General features: G+C 53.5%; 1 protein-coding gene across 1 annotated transcript in view; it reads right to left on the bottom strand.

The window, feature by feature from the left end:
* Window positions 1–409: 409 nt before the first annotated feature.
* Window positions 410–16550, bottom strand: part of LOC132835988 (protein Dr1-like) — a 16280-nt gene continuing 139 nt past the window's right edge. The window contains exons 2-4 of the mRNA XM_060855166.1: window positions 8355–8781; window positions 5999–6162; window positions 410–883 (exon numbers count right to left, since the gene is read on the bottom strand). Of these exons, the coding sequence (XP_060711149.1) occupies window positions 746–883; window positions 5999–6162; window positions 8355–8577 (525 nt within the window). The 5' untranslated portion in view covers window positions 8578–8781 and the 3' untranslated portion in view covers window positions 410–745. The remainder of the gene's footprint in view (window positions 884–5998; window positions 6163–8354; window positions 8782–16550) is intronic.

Genomic DNA, 16550 nt, shown 5'->3' with positions numbered 1-16550 from the left:
GCAGTTCAGGCAGCATCCAACGAGCAGCCTTGAATGCTGCCCAATTAGCACCAAATGCAGACCTAGTGTCCTTCAGGGAAGGGAGCCTTCGCAACTCTCAATGGGCCCAGCAAACCATAATGTTTTCTGAAAGAAATCCAGCATCCCCCATCAACCCAACAAAGTAACTGCAAAGCAATGCTCCCCTTCAGACAGCAAATTAAGGACAAGCATGACTCAGCATCACAAGAAACAATTCAGAAATGCTCGTTATAAAAGGAAAGATAGAATGTAATTAAACACTAATGAAAAGCTGCAAAAAAAGTGTTACAGACACAAAGGAATGTCTACTTCTCTTTTATTTTTCATTCCTGTAAACAAGGCAACTTCATCTTCAATTACCTAACACGTTAATGAAACCCACAAAATACATGTTCAACAGGAACATTATCTGTTTAATATTTCACTCCAATTAACCAAAAGTTCACATGTATAAAAATCCATGTTATGGCCTGAAGATCCAGGAGGGTATATTGTCCATCTCAGACCATGTCACTTTTTAAATCCAGCAAGTCTGAAGACCAAAGACTGAAACCACGTTATTTTTCCTCCTGTTTTAGGCTGGTCTATTAAAATTTCACAGCTGACATTTCAGTCTCCAGTTGTGGACATGAATAGATGTCCACTGATGACCATCTATGTTGCCACTGTGAATATCGCAGGACACGGGTAGATGGAAGGGGAGTGAGACATCCTGAACTGGGTTCTAGGGGTCCTCCTCCTCTTCCTCGTCCTGAGAGGAGCCAGCCTTGTTGGCGGATGCTGCTGCGAGCTGTGCCTGCTGGGCAGCTTGTTGCATCTGTAACCATTCTTGCTGTGCCAGTTCTGCCTGCTGCTGGCGAGCCTGAGGGCAAATGGAGAAAGTCAGGCTGGGGTTCAAAGTAAATCTCCCTGGTGGGTGGGACGGGAATCTTGTTTGGGTGGGGGTGGAGTGGGGAAAACAGTGGGAGAGATCTCGCTCTATATCTAACTCCACCCTCCTTGACACAAATAATATTGATGAGAAACCTATTGAAATTGCCACTCTAGCATGCATCCAGTTTGGTTGCGATATGTACTTTAGGGACTTATGTGACTTATTACACAGAGTATGAGGTCTACAAGGAGGCAATACTTTCCAGATAGAAGTTACAAAGCAGCCTCCATCATCACCTTAGGGTCAACTCGAAATCTGAGTATTCCTCTCAATTCCTTGCCCCTGTCCTCATTCAATTATCTTGTGTTGAGATGAAATTTCACTAGTGCCGTACCTTCAAGTTTTCAGCCATGGGTCAGTGTGAAGCACTCTCTCTTGCCTCAGTCACAGGTGAGGATATCAAATCCCAGTCGCGGATAGACATCTGCAAATGCTGGATGAGCACGCAGACTGAAATTCTCTCGTAACAGTGACAGCTCACTTTCACAATTCTGAATACCAGAGAAGCTCAACCTGCTCAACAGGTACAAATCTATGACAGGGAGAGGGACAGATTGATTTCGGAGCTCCTTATTTTGGTTACAGTGAGTAACTTCAACATTGGGGGGAGAGTGAGCGAACATATCAGTAATGTCTCAAGTTGAAACCTTGGTCTGTAGCATGCTTTCCAATTCTAGCACAACTGATTCTCTCAGCATGTTTACCCAGCAGCTCCTCATCACTGCTAATGTCCTCCTGGGAAGTGTTAACTATGTTCTGGCAATCACTGTCTACTTTGTGCTACTATTACCTTCAGCATTACCATCAAAATACTCTTCTTGCTAGTTTTTAAAAGTAATATTCCGTCAAAATGCCATGACTCAAGCTTAGTTCTTCCCTTTGAAATGATTCCATGATTTTCTTGACCCCAAGAAACTAATTACAAAATCCCAAACAACTCCCTTCATGATTTCACTCAAGCCTACCACATCCATCTTCCTCAACTTTAAATCTTTGTTAAACTCTCTGCTACTCTGACACCATCCACTTCTTGGCAGAGGTGGGTACTGCAGATGCTGGCGATTAGAGTGGTGCTGGAAATGCACAGCAGGTAAGACAGCATTCGAGGAGCAGGAAAAATCAACTTTTCGGGCAAAAGCCCTTCATCAGGATTTTCATGCTCCTTGGATGCTGCCTGACCTACGGTGCATTTCCAGCACCACTCTAATCATGACAGCCCCCCACCATCCACTTCTTGCCTGTTCTAAATTCTGGATTAAACACTTTTGAAGGGAAGCTAGACAGGTACCTGCAGAAGGAAGAAAATGCTGACAGAATGACCGAGAGGAGTTAAGGATGGGAGGGCACTCACATACAACATGAACACCAATATGGACCAGCTGTGCCAAATGGCCTACACCTGCACAGCATGTTCTTTTTAAACCCCATAATCTGGGAGTTGCTTCCAAAATTTACCTGCCTGATAGTTTTATTTTGTTTTCGTACCCTCCATTTGTTTTGATCAAGCCATTGGCTCCCCGTGGCCCCAATCATTTTTCCGATTTCTCCTCCTCGCTCACTCAGCATCCAGCCTTTCTGTAATGTTTGGACGTTGTCTGCAGTCGAAAGAGTCTTCCAACCGGTGGATCAGTTGACAGTTCAAGGAACTGACAGTCAACCGAGGAAGAAGTCAACAGCTAGGAGTGGAAAACGTTGTACTGTAAGTTGCTCAACATGGCTTGACCAAACCAGCTGGAAGGTGTGGAGTTGGAGGAAGCAAGGCTGGAAAATGCAGTGAGTCGTCAACCCTCACACCTACCTCCCAACAACTAATGACAATGTGCTGCACTGCACACAGGAACCTTACCTGGGAAATGGTGTGTAGCATATCAATCTAAGATGGGTAAGGAAACGAGTTAATTAAATTTGCTTTGCAACTTCTTTTTTTAAAAGCTGCCAAATCATTTAGACAAGTGTTTGACCTGATTTCCAGCACCATGGGTCACAGCTGACACTACTATTGTGGTTCAAAACACGCTGTTGCCTTACCCTTTGGATATGTGGTCATCTAAATAATATGGAAGCAAGAAACAGTTTGCCGCATTGATAGCGGCTTGTGGACTCCAGAGAGTCTGGCTGCTCAGCAAAAAATAGAGTTAAAAGGAAACTGTAGACAGATAATGGTGATAATCAGAATATAGAATACCACTGTTTGGATGCATTTCAGAGCTTGCTGCAGTGTTTAAAGTTTGATAATTTTGTATTTCACGTCTTGAGAAGAAATAATCTTTGCTTAATTTTTACATGATTATCTGACATTCAGTCCTGGATGGGTAGAACTATCCTCCAGCTAAATACTAGAGACCAAAGGAATGAACTTTGATTCAAGTTCCGACTCTTGTTCCGTACACACAGACTCTCACCTGCTCCCTGTCACTGTGACTGAACCAGACCATTTACAACTTGGCCCTATCTGACTCCAAGATAGACTTCTGACGGCAAATTCATTAATTTCTTTCACTTCCAATATCTTGACCAAATGCATCCCCTGCTTTAATTCATCTACGTCATTGCTGTTAAACTGGACTAATCCAGAGGTGATAGATAGGTTCTTGATTGTCAAGGGGATCAAGGGTTAGGGGGGAAAAGCAGGAGAATGGAATTGAGGAACGTGTCAGCCATGGTTGAATGGCGGAGCAGACGTGATGGGCTGAATGGCCCAATTTCTGCTCCAATGTCTTATCGTCGCACTGAATATCTTGTACCCATAATTGTATGAAATTGTTTGGCTTCACCAAGTCAAAGCCCTACTGCCTATATTCCAACTTGACTATTCACCTATCACCCCTTGCCTTGCTCATCTATGTTGACCTGAAAATCTTGCACCATTCAGTTCACTGTCGTTCTCTGCATCAAGAGAAAGCTGGCAGAGCCTGCTGGTCCACACGAGGCAATGCTTAATACAGTTAACCACCACAACGCAAACCATTGCCTTACAAAACAGAAAGCAGGTGAGTAAGCCGTCATTTGAAATGTTTCACTCCATTCCAATTCTGAAATGCCTCCAGTCTCACAACCCTCCAATAACTTTGTGCTCCTCCAATTCTGGTCTCCTCTACATCCAACTTCATTGCACAACTGGTGGCCTTCAGCTGCCCCAGTCCCAAATACTGAAAATCACATGTTGACTGACAAACTCACATACTGGTTGCAATCACCCCTCCAGCACCTCATTTATCCACTCCATGATGGCCTGTTCAATCCAGCAACTTCCATCTCAGCGCCCAATTTGAAGCTACCTTCCTGAGCAAGATCTAACAGCAAATATCCTTAGCATCGAGAAATGGGAAACACCAGAGGTCAATACGACGTTGCTTGTGACAAATCCAATCTGTCAGTGGCAGGTTATGATGGCAAGAGTGGCTCATACTAAACCAGTTGAGGGTAAGAAAGCTAAGTCTACCATTGGGGCCTCAGTACAATCACCTTAACCACATGTGGAGAGACACAAACAATACAATGCATTACTGAGGAGTGTTCCTGCTACAGATTGAGTGGTGATCTAATCACCTTAAACTCAACAAATGAGGCTATTGCTCGGCTTTAGGGATTTGCACTTCATATCTAAACAAATATCTCTCTATTCAACTCCTTTAAGATGTTTCTTGGCTAAGTTTTTGGTCACTTTATCCTTATGAGGCTTGATGTCAAATTTCACTCCGCTAAAATGCTTCAATATATTATATTAGCTAACGTAGCTATATAAATGCAGATTCTTGTTGAGTAACTTTCTTCACAACAAAATCCCTGACACTTGTGTAGAGGAGCTCAAACAAAATGAGGAGGGACTTTGAATGTTTTGAAGGATTGGGAACTGGCATTGTTCTTCAGGAATCAGAGAAGAATCGCAAAGTTCTAATGCTCAACTTTATAGGAAGGGTTTTTTTAGATTACATTAAATTACTTTACAGTGTGGAAACAGGCCCTTCGGCCCAACAAGTCCACACCGACCGCCGAAGCGTAACCCACCCATACCCCTACATTTACCCCTTACCTAACACTACGGACAATTTAGCATGGCCAATTCACCTGACCTGCACATCTTTGGACTGTGGGAGGAAACCGGAGCACCCGGAGGAAACCCACGCAGACACGGGGAGAACGTGCAAACTCCACACAGTCAGTCGCCTGAGGCGGGAACTGAACCCGGGTCTCTGGCGCTGTGAGGCAGCAGTGCTAACCACTGTGCCACCGTGCCGCCCACGGTAATTTGAGTAATTCCCGAGAAACTGTTGGCTCTCGGAGGGAGGTCACCAACGAGAAAACACAGAGTTAAATTAATAAACAAAGAAGCAGAGGTGATGGAAAATATTTTCTTAAAAGGCACTGAGTTTTGATTTGGAATTCAGAGACTGAAATGGGTACTGGAAGCAGATTCTTTGGTAACTTTCAAAGGGAATAAGATAAACACTCAAAAACAGAAACTTGTGGGGCTGTGCGATAAGAGCAGGAGAGTAGGACTAAATTATTTCAATGAGCCAGCCCAGGCATGATGAGCTAAATATGGCTTCCTGTGATGTGTAATTGTATTAAATACTTCTCTTTCACCAGGTCAAAATGAATCCAGCCAGGACAACCCATTCAGTTGCCCCAGTAGTTGAAAAAAAATGAGACAACAGTCATGGTAGAGTTGAGAGACACACACACAGATACACACACACACACACAAACACACACACAGCCTCTCCAGAACATGAGGCATTTCAAGTCATCATATTTCCTCAAAAGTCTCTTAATGATGGGCTTTGCCTTCAGTGATAATCAAGGCAAGAAGTCTAGATGAATTCTGTATAATGCCTCTCGTATCAATTTTGGTTATGAGGCAGGTGAAATAAAGAACAATTGATTAACAGTCAAACTCAGATTTTACAGTCTGCCTAGAAGGTGAACGCAAGTGGGGCTGAGTGTGGTATAGTTGGTTATAAGCTCCAATTTTGTAAAGTTGGGGGCAACTTACTTGAAACGTAGTGATACATGTCAAAAATATTGAGCAGGTTTCCTTACTTTTGCAAACAACTCTTGTTGTTGGCGTAGCAGTTCCTCCTCTGGTATGCCAAGGTTCTCTAAGCGAGCGTTCGCCTTTCTCCTTTCTAAGGCAACTTTCTTGCATTCCCGCAGAACTTCCTTTACTTCCGCTATGTACGATCCAAAGCCTAGACTTTGCAAGGCTGTTGCACAAGGTAACACAAAGCATGTTGTGACATTCCCCTGGCTCTGCAAAAGATCTCTGCTGCATATTAATTTAGACCTGACAAATCCGATATCAAAATCTTTGTATTCACAGACGGGTTTATGATTTAATTCTACACTTTTGTTGGGTATTGATTTAAACTCAACAGTTGGATATCAAAATCTATTCATATTCATGTAGAGAACCAGCTGTGTTCAGTTTCATTTCAAATTCATTTCATTCACTTTCTTCTGGCATTTTGCCTTTCCAAAACACTTCAGCTGTGGTCATTCCAAGTGTATAAGCTATCTTCAGTATCTTACCCAAGTGACCATTATGCGAACTTATGACAGTGCCAACAAAACATTTTGAGGGCAGTACAGCCAGATTAGATCCTATCCTCGTTCGATTTCCACACTGTCAACGGAGTCACCAAATTACAACTTGAATCGAGAACACAAGCTGATCTTTCTAGCTCCTTAGTCTAGGGAAGGAGACCACTCAGACACGGGGAGAATGTACATACTATCCATAATCATCCGAGGTTAGTATTCACCCCAAATTAGATTAGATTACTTACAGTGTGGAAACAGGCCCTTTGGCCCAACAAGTCCACACCGACCCGCCGAAGCGCAACCCACCCATACCCCTACATTTACCCCTTACCTAACACTACAGGCAATTTAGCATGGCCAATTCACCTGACCCGCACATCTTTGGACTGTGGGAGGAAACCGGAGCACCCGGAGGTTTGTAAGAATAACTTTACAGGGACATCAGGGCTTTATTGTGATCATTCCTATGCCTGAGCCCAATTGCACTACCTTCCCCACCTGGTTCGATGAGAATTCATGGGATTTGGAGTCAGGTTTGGAGGACTCCAAGGGCAACTCCCTGTAGACTGTGCACCACAGCCATCAGCCTTCCTGGGTCTGTCCTGCCCCTGGGAAAGGAATGGATGTCAACAGTGTTGTCAGGGACTTTGTAAGGGATGATTCCGAGAGTATGATGTCAGGCTGCTGCTTGACCAACCTGAGAGATTACTCTCCCAATTTTAGTACTAAGCCCAGATGTGAGAAAGGAGGACTTTACAGGGACACCAGGCTTTATTGTGATCATTTCTGAGCCTTAGGGGATTCCAGATGGCCTGTGTCTGTCCAGTTTCATTTATTTTTTGAGACTGGTTGAATTCTAGTCAATGGCTTTCTTGTCCATTTCAGAGTCAATTACATTGCTGCCGTTGAGTGGTAGTTTCCTTCTCTGAAGGACATTAGTGAACCATATGGTTTTAGGATTTAACTGTTACGGAATTCAAAGTTGTGGTCAGATTTGAACCCGAGTCCCCCGAACATTACTCTAGATTAACAGTCCAGTGATAAGTCCAAACAGTGTCAGCAGCTGTTAGGTTGAGAGGACATGAAGTGCAGACTATAACCAGAATTATTTCCCCCTCTGTGTCCAGCTGCACAATAAGGTGTAGAAGACTATTGAAGTATGCCAAGTTGATAAACTTAATGCCACAGGGACAGCAATGACTTTAGTGGTATTGTTGTTAGACTGAATATCCAGTGATTGAGTTCTGGGGAACCTAACAACCTAACAGCTGCTGACACTGTTTGGACTTATCACTGGACTGTTAATCTAGAGTAATGTTCGCGGGACCCGGGTTCACATCCCACCATGGAAGATGGTGAAATTTGAATCCTGGGCAATGAGGAATGGGAAATAAATGTTACCCAGCCTTTGACACCCTCATCCCATGAATGAATTTAAAAAAAAAACTTTTGAGATGTGGTCACTGCTGCAACATAGGAAATATAGTAACACACTGGGCAGCAAGCTCCCACAAACTGGAAAGAATCAGATCAGCTGTCATCCATCAGGCACTGGTTAAAGGATAAATACTGACCAGGGAGGTCTGTTCAATGAATGGAAACTTTCACACCCACGCAACAGGGGTACACGGACCTTAACCTTAATGTTTACTTTGATGTGTGACATCTTCAAAAGTACAGCATTCCCTGTTAACTTGCATGATTTCTGTCTCTGAAGCTGTTACTGACATTGAGCTGAAGAATGGTCACATGGGTGATGGCATGAATAATCATACACAAACTTCAGTTGTGAGCTGAAGGCAGGGAGAAAACATTGCTGCAATTCCAAAGTGTATTTCTATAGATTAACACATACCTTGCATGATATGTTCTGGTGAGATGGTTTTCTTATCCGATCTATTGCAGATTTCATTAGCTTCAGAGGATACTAGGTGGATAAATTCAGTGCAGCAATTCACCACCATTTCTCTGGCATCATTTGCTACCCTGACATTTGGTAGAATCTGTTTGATAATCTTGTTGATGGCAGCTCTTGGAATGGTTAAGTCATCATCGCTACTACCTGAAGCTGAGGCCATAGTGCTTTATTCCCCATAAAGTGGCCAAAGTTTTTTTCTTTAAAACAAAGACGCGATTTTTCCTAAAAAGGTGGGCATGCACCAAATCAACATGAAATGGTTTTATCAAAACAATAGTATTTAATCCAGTTCGAGTCCAAAACCAAAATACGAAGAACATTTGGTTTAGAGATTAAGGAAGGAATTTAATACGGTCTTGCTATCCTAGAGAAAAATGCAAAAACATCAGATATTAAAACATAACATCTCACCAGTGGAAAACGAAGGCACATTTATTATTATAGAGAAAATAACACTAACAAAAAAAAACATCTGATTCCATGAACAAAACAAACAAATCTTGTGAAACTCAATGCAGTGAGTGGACCATATATGTAAAACCTGGCCTTTTTAAACTGATACACACCCTGGTTTTCCAATCAATCCATGGCCTCATTCTTCTCCAGCTTTGTAACCTTACAACGATGCTCAACATTCAAGACTAACTGACCCAGAAAGAAACTCAGGGCATTTTTAACTTGGAGAGATTAATTTTATTTGTATATGAGATATGGGTGTCTGCCAGTCCATAACTCCCCTTCAGAATGTGCTGCTGGGCTGCATTACTGAACTGCTGCAGTTCACCTGCTCTGGGCTGACCCCCAGTGCCCTCAGGAAGTGAGTGGAGAGGAAGGAAGAGGAACAGAGATGGAGAGACGGAGGTCACAGAGTCAGTCGTAGAGCTGTACAGCACAGAAACAGACCCTTTGGTCCAACTCATTCATGCAGACAAGATATCCTAAACTAATCTCGTCCTATTTGCCATATCGCTCTAAACCCTTCCTATTCATATACCCATCTAGATGCCTTTTAAATGTTGCAATTGTACCAGCCTCCATCACTTCCTCTGGCAGCTCAGTCCACACATGCACTATGGAGATCGTGAGGACTGCAGATGCTGGAGATCAGAGTCAAAACGTGTGGTGCTTGAAAAGCACAGCAGGTCAGGCAGCATCTGAGCAGCAGGAGAACCAACGTTATGGCCATAAGACCTTCATCAGGAATGCATTCACACAAACACCACCCTGAGTGTAACAGCTGCCCCTTAGATTGCTTTTGTATCTTTCACCTCTCATCTCAAATCAACGTTCAGTAGTTTTGGACTCCACTACCCTGGGTAAAAAAAGATATTGGCTATTCAACCGGTCCATGACCCTCACGATTTGAAAAAAACTCGATAAGGTCACCCTCAGCCTCCGATGCCCTCAGGGAAATAGCAAGGAGGGGTGGGAAAGATGAGGTGCAATGGGGGATGGATGAAGTGAAAATTGGGGGTGGGGAAAGAAGTGGAATGCGTGGAGGAGGGAAGGAATGGGGGGGCATGGGGAAGTACGTGTGGGGGAAGGTGCGTTTGGGGAAGGGGGAACCAATGTGGTGGGGGTGTGTAGGTGGAGGGGCATGTGTGGGGAGGAGGGGTGAGTGAATATGTGGGGGTATTTGCTCGGGGAGTGAGTAGGAGAGGATGTATGGGTCATTGTGTTTGGGGGGGATGGGGGGATTGTGTGTGGACAGGATATGTGGTGTGTGTCTGAAATGGGGGAGGGGGGGAAAGAGGAAAATGTGTGGTGGGGAGAGGAACATATCAGGGGGAGGTGAATGTGTCGGTGGTGGTGGGGGGTGGGGGGAGTGTCAATGGAGGCAGCCCAGCAGCAGCGTGTGTTTACAGGGGGAGTATGGTGCAAGTGTGGGGGTTAATGTGTGTGTGGGAGAATGGGGCTGTGTGGGTGTGGAGTTAGTGTTGGGGAGGAGGTAGAAGTGTATGTGGGGAGTGTGTGGGGTGGGGGGGAAGGGAAATGTGGGGGCTGAGTGTGCTGGGAGGAAGGGGTGCGTGTGGGGTTACTATGGGGGGCGTTGGGGAGGTGTGTGGGGGGGGTGAGTGGGGGTGTGTTTGCAGGAGGAGTGTGAGGGTTAGTGTGTCGGTATGGGTGTGGAGTTAGTGTGGAGGGGTGTTGTAGAGGTATGTGGGGAGGAGGCACGTTGATGGAGTAAAAGTGTTTGCTGGAGAGTGTGGGGGGCAAATGTGGAAGGTGGTGCGTGGGGGAGGTGCTTGGGGTATGTGGGGCAAGTGGGGTGTGTATGTGGGGGAAGGGGCTGTATGTGGGGGAGGTGGTGTGTGTGTGTGGGGGGTGTGTGTGTGTGTAGGGGTGGGTGTGGGGGAAGAGGGACTGTGTGTGGGGGAAGAGGGACTGTGTGTGGGGGGAACAGGATGTGTGGGGGGGAATGGGGTATGTGTGGGGGGGGAGGGGGCTGTGTGTGTATGGGTTGGGTGTGTGTGTGGGGGAAGAGGGGCTGTGTGTGGGGGGAACAGGATGTGTGGGGGGGAGCAGAGTGTGTGTGTGGGGGGAGTGGGGTGTGTGTGGGGGAGAGGGGAATGGGGTGTGTGTGTGTGTGTGTGTGTGGGGGGGAGGAACGGGGTGTGTGTGTGGGGGGGAATGGGGGTGCGTGGGGGGAACGGGGTGTGTGCGGGGGGGGGGGGGAAGAGTGTGTATGTGTGCGGGGGGGGGAGTGTGTGTTGGGGGAGAGGGCTGAGTGGGGGGGGAGGGCTGTGTGGGGGTGAAGGAGGGAGGGGTGTGTGGGGGGGAGGGAGGGAGGGGTGTGTGGGGGGGAGGGAGGGAGGGGTGTGTGGGGGGGAGGGAGGGAGGGAGGGGTGTGTGTGGGGGAGGGAGGGGTTTGTGTGGGGGAGGGAGGGGTGTGTGTGGGGAGGGAGTGAGGGAGGGGTGTGTGTGGGGGAGGGAGGATGTGCTGGGGGAGAGGGGGATGTGTGGGGGGAGAGGGGGATGTGTGGGGGGAGAGGGGGATGTGTGGGGGGAGAGGGAGGGATGTGTGGGGAGAGGGGGAGGGATGTGGGGGGAGGGAGGGGTATGTGGCAGGGAGGGAGGTGTCTGTGGTGCGAGGGGTGTGTCTCAGGTGGGGGAGTGGTGTGGGGGAGGGAAGGGTGTGGGGGTGGAGGAGGGATGTGTGGTGGGAGGGGGGAGGGATGTGTGGTGGGAGGGGGGAGGGAGGTGTGGTGGGAGGGGGGTGTGGGGGGGAAGGGGGGTGTGGGGGGGGGGAAGGGGGGTGTGGGGGGGGGGGGAAGGGGTGTGGGGGGGAGAAAGGGGTGTGGGGGGGGAGAAAGGGGTGTGGGGGGAAGGGGTGGAAGGGGTGTGGGGGGGAAGTGGGAATGGTGTGTTTGTGGGGATGGGGGAATGTGTTGGGGGATGGGGGATGTGTTGGGGGATGGGGGATGTGTTGGGGGATGGGGGATGTGTTGGGGGATGGGGGATGTGTTGGGGGATGGGGGGGCGGATGTGTTGGGGGATGGGGGGGCGGATGTGTTGGGGGATGGGGGGGCGGATGTGTTGGGGGAAAGGGGGCGGATGTGTTGGGGGGAGGGGGGGGGGATGTGTGGGGGAAGGGGGGGGGATGTGTCCAGGGGAGGGAGGAGGGATGTGTGGGGGGAAGAGGGATGTGTGGGGGGAGAAGGGGTGTGTGTGAGTGGTGTGGGGTGTGTGGGGGGGGGAGGGGGAGGGGTGTTTGGGGGGAAGGGTGTGTGGCAGGGATATGTGTGGGTGGGGGAGAGAGAGGGGTGGGGGACAGATGTGTGTGGGGGGAGGGGGTGTGTGAGGGGGAGGGGAGTGTTTGGGGGGGCGAGGGGTGTGTGTGTGTGGGGGGGGGAGAGGGGGAGGGGGTGTGTGGAGGGGAGAGGTGTGTGTGGGGGGGGGGAGAGGGTGGGTGTGTGGGGGGGAGAGAGGGGGAGGGGTGTGTGTGTGGGGTGGGAAGAGAGGGGGAGGGGTGTGTGTGTGTGTGTCTGTGTTTGGGTGGTGGGGGGGGAAAAGAGGCGGAGTTGTGTGTGGGGGGGAGGGGTATGTGTGGGGGGAGAGGGGTGTGTGTGGGGGGGAGAGAGGGGGAGGAGTGTTTGTGGGGGGGAGGGTGTGTGGGGGGGGAGGGGTGTGTGTTGGGGGGAGAGGGGGAGGTGTGTGTGTGGGGGGGGTGGCGAGGGGGAGGGGTGTGTGTGTGGAGGGGGGGAAGAGGGGTGTGTGTGTGTGTGGGGGGGGGAGAGGGGGAGGTGTGTGTGTGGGGGGGGAGGGGGAGGTGTGTGTGTGGGGGGAGAGGGGGAGGTGTGTGTGTGTGGGGGGAGAGGGGGAGGTGTGTCTGTGTGTGGGGGGGAGGGGGAGGGGTGTGTGTTGGGGGAGTAGTGTGTGTGTGGGGGGGTGTGTGTAGGGTGTGTGTGTGTGGGGGGGAGAGGGGGAGGGGTGTGTGTGTGGGGGAGAAGGGGAGGGGTGTGTGTGGGGGGGAGAGGGGCAGGGTGTGTGTGGGGGGGTGGGGTGTGTGTGGGGGGGAGGGGTGTGTGTGTGGGGGGAGAGGGGGATGGGTGTGTGGGGGGGAGAGGGGGAGGGGTGTGTGTGTGGGAGGGAGAGGGGGAGGAGTGTGTGTGGGGGGGAAGAGGGGGAGGGGTGTGAGTGGGGGGGTGTGAGTGGGGGGGAGAGGGGGAGGGGTGTGTGTGTGGGGGGGGAGGGGTGTGTGTGTGGGGGGAGAGGTGTGTGTGTGTGGGGGGTAGAGGGGAGGGGTGTGTGTGTGGGGGGGAGAGGGGCAGGGGTGTGTGTGGGGGGTGAGGGGGAGGGGTGTGGGGGGGCAGAGGGGGAGGGGTGTGGGGGGGGAGGGGTGTGGGGGGGGGGAGGGGGTGTGGGGGGGGGAAGAGGGGTGTGTGTGTGTGTGGGGGGAGAGGGGGAGGGGTGTGGGGGGGCAGAGGGGGAGGGGTGTGGAGGGGGAGGGGTGTGTGTGTAGGGGGGTTAGAGGGGGAGGGGTGTGTGTGTTTGGGGTGGAAGAGGGGGAGGGGTGTGTGTTGGGGGAAGAGGTGTGTGTGTGGGGGGGGGGGGGAGGGGGGAGGGGTGTGTGTGTGGGGGGAGAGGGGGAGGAGTGTGTGTGTGTGGGGGGGGAGAGGGGGAGGGGTGTGTGTGTGGGGGTGTGGAAGAGGGGGAGGGGTGTGTGTTGGGGGAGAGTGGGAGGTATGTGGGGGGAGAGGGGGAGGGGTGTGTGTGTGGGGGAAGAGGGGGAGGAGTGTGTGTGTGGGGGGGGGAGAGGGGGAGGGGTGTGTGTCGGGGGAGAGGGGGAGGTGTGTGTGTGGGGGGGGGGAGGGGGAGGAGTGTGTGTGTGGGGGGGGAAGAGGGGGAGGGGTGTGTGTGTGTGGGGGGGGTGAGAGAGGGGGAGGGGTGAGAGAGGGGGAGGGGTGTGTGTGGGGGGGGAGAGGAGGAGGGGTGTGTGTGTGGGGGGGAGAGGGGGAGGGGTGTGTGTGAGGGGGGAGAGGTGTGTGTGTGTGGGGGGTGAGAGAGGGGGAGGGGTGTGTGTGTGGGGGGGGAGAGGGGGAGGGGTGTGTGTGGTGGGGGAAGAGGGGGAGGGGTGTGTGGGGGGGAGAGGGGGAGGGGTGTGTGTGTGGGGGGGAGAGAGGGAGGGGTGTGTGTGTGGGGGGGGAGAGGGGGAGGGGTGTGTGTGTGGGGGGAGGGGTGTGTGTTGGGGGGAGAGGGGAGGTGTGTGTGTGTGGGGGGGGTGGCGAGGGGGAGGGGTGTGTGTGTGGAGGGGGGGAAGAGGGGTGTGTGTGTGTGGCGGGGAGAGGGGGAGGTGTGTGTGTGGGGGGGGAGGGGGAGGTGTGTGTGTGGGGGGAGAGGGGGAGGTGTGTGTGTGTGGGGGGGGGGAGAGGGGGAGGGGTGTGTGTTGGGGGAGTAGTGTGTGTGTGGGGGGGGAGGGGGAGGGGTGTGTGTAGGGTGTGTGTGTGTGGGGGGGGAGAGGGGGAGGGGTGTGTGTGTGTGGGAGAAGGGGAGGGGTGTGTGTGGGGGGAGAGGGGGAGGTGTGTGGGGGGAGGGGTGTGTGTGGGGGGGAGAGGGGGAGGGGTGTGTGTGGGGGGGAGGGGTGTGTGTGTGGGGGGGAGAGGGGGAGGAGTGTGTGTGTGGGGGGGGTGAGAGAGGAGGAGGGGTGTGTGTGGGGGGGGAGAGGAGGAGGGGTGTGTGTGTGGGGGGGAGAGGGGCAGGGTGTGTGTGTGAGGGGGGGAGGGGTGTGTGTGTGTGTGGGGGGTGAGAGAGGGGGAGGGGTGTGTGTGTGGGGGGGGGAGAGGGGGAGGGGTGTGTGTGTGTGGGGGAGAGGGGGAGGGGTGTGTGGGGGGGAGAGGGGCAGGGTGTGTGTGTGGGGGGGAGAGAGGGGAGGGGTGTGTGTGTGGGGGGGGAGAGGGGGAGGGGTGTGTGTGTGTGGGGGGGGGAGAGGGGCAGGGTGTGTGTGTGTGGGGGGGAGAGGGGCAGGGTGTGTGTGTGGGGGGGAGAGGGGTGTGTGTGTGTGTGGGGGGAGAGGGGTGTGTGTGTGTGGGGGGAGAGGGGAGGGGTGTGTGTGTGGGAGGGAGAGGGGGAGGAGTGTGTGTGGGGGGGGAAGAGGGGGAGGGGTGTGAGTGGGGGGGGGAGATGGGGAGGGGTGTGTGTGTGGGGGGAGAGGTGTGTGTGTGTGGGGGGGGTGAGGGGAGGGGTGTGTGTGGGGGGGAGAGGGGGAGGGGTGTGTGTGGGGGGGGAGAGGGGGGAGGGGTGTGTGTGGGGGGGGAGAGTGGAGGTGTGTGTGGGGGGGAGAGGGGAGGTGTGTGTGTGGGGGGAGAGGGGGAGGGGTGTGGGGGGGCAGAGGGGGAGGGGTGTGGAGGGGCAGAGGGGGAGGGGTGTGGAGGGGCAGAGGGGGAGGGGTGTGTGTGTAGGGGGGTAGAGGGGGAGGGGTGTGTGTGTTTGGGGGGGAAGAGGGGGAGGGGTGTGTGTGTGGGGGGTGGAAGAGGGGGAGGGGTGTGTGTGTGGGGGGGTGGAAGAGGGGGAGGGGTGTGTGTTGGGGGAAGAGGGGGAGGTGTGTGGGGGGAGAGGGGGAGGGGTGTGTGTGGGGGGGGAGAGGGGGAGGGGTGTGTGTCGGGGGAGGAGTGTGTGTGTGGGGGGGAAGGGGGAGATTGTGTGTGTGGGGGGGGAAGGGGGAGGTGTGTGTGTGTGGGGGGGGAGAGAGGGGAGGGGTGTGTGTGTGTGGGGGGTGAGAGAGGGGGAGGGGTGTGTGTGGGGGGGGAGAGGGGGAGGGGTGTGTGTGTGGGGGGGGAGAGGGGGAGGGGTGTGTGTGTGTGTGGGGGGGGAGAGGGGCAGGGTGTGTGTGTGTGTGGGGGGAGAGGGGGGAGGGGTGTGTGTGTGGGGGGGGAGAGGGGGAGGGGTGTGTGTGTGGGGGGAGAGAGGGGAAGGGGTGTGTGTGGGGGGGGAGAGGGGGAGGGGTGTGTGTGTGGGGGGGAGAGGGGCAGGGTGTGTGTGTGGGGGGGGAGAGGGGGAGGGGGGGTGTGTGTGTGGGGGGGGAGGGGGAGGGGTGTGTGTGTGTGGGGGGGAGAGGGGGAGGGGGTGTGTGTGGGGGGGGAGAGGGGGAGGGGTGTGTGTGTGTGTGGGGGGGGAGAGGGGGAGGGGTGTGTGTGGGGGGGGAGAGGGGGAGGGGTGTGTGTGGGGGGGGAGAGAGGGGAAGGGGTGTGTGTGTGGGGGGGAGAGGGGGAGGGGTGTGTGTGTGGGGGGGGAGAGGGGGAGGGGTGTGTGTGTGAGAGAGGGGAGGGGTGTGTGTGTGGGGGGGAGAGGGGCAGGGTGTGTGTGTGTGGGGGGGGGAGAGGGGGAGGGGTGTGTGTGTGTGGGGGGAGACGGGGCGGGGGGTGTGTGGGGGGGGGGAGAGGGGCAGGGTGTGTGTGAGTGTGGGGGGGGGGGAGAGGGGCAGGGTGTGTGTGTGTGTGTGGGGGGGGGAGAGGGGCAGGGTGTGTGTGTGTGGGGGGGGGAGAGGGGGGGGGTGTGTGTGTGTGGGGGGTGAGAGAGGGGGAGGAGTGTGTGTGTGGGGGGGTGAGGGGGAGGGGGGTGTGTGTGTGGGGGGTGAGAGAGGGGGAGGAGTGTGTGTGTGGGGGGGGGGAGGGGGAGGGGTGTGTGGGTGTGGGG

Source organism: Hemiscyllium ocellatum, chromosome 45 (genome assembly GCF_020745735.1).
Source record: "Hemiscyllium ocellatum isolate sHemOce1 chromosome 45, sHemOce1.pat.X.cur, whole genome shotgun sequence".
In the NCBI taxonomy this organism is placed as follows: Eukaryota; Metazoa; Chordata; class Chondrichthyes; order Orectolobiformes; family Hemiscylliidae; genus Hemiscyllium; species Hemiscyllium ocellatum.
Note: the sequence above shows the minus strand (reverse complement) of the source record. Positions and strands in the feature narration are given on the sequence as shown.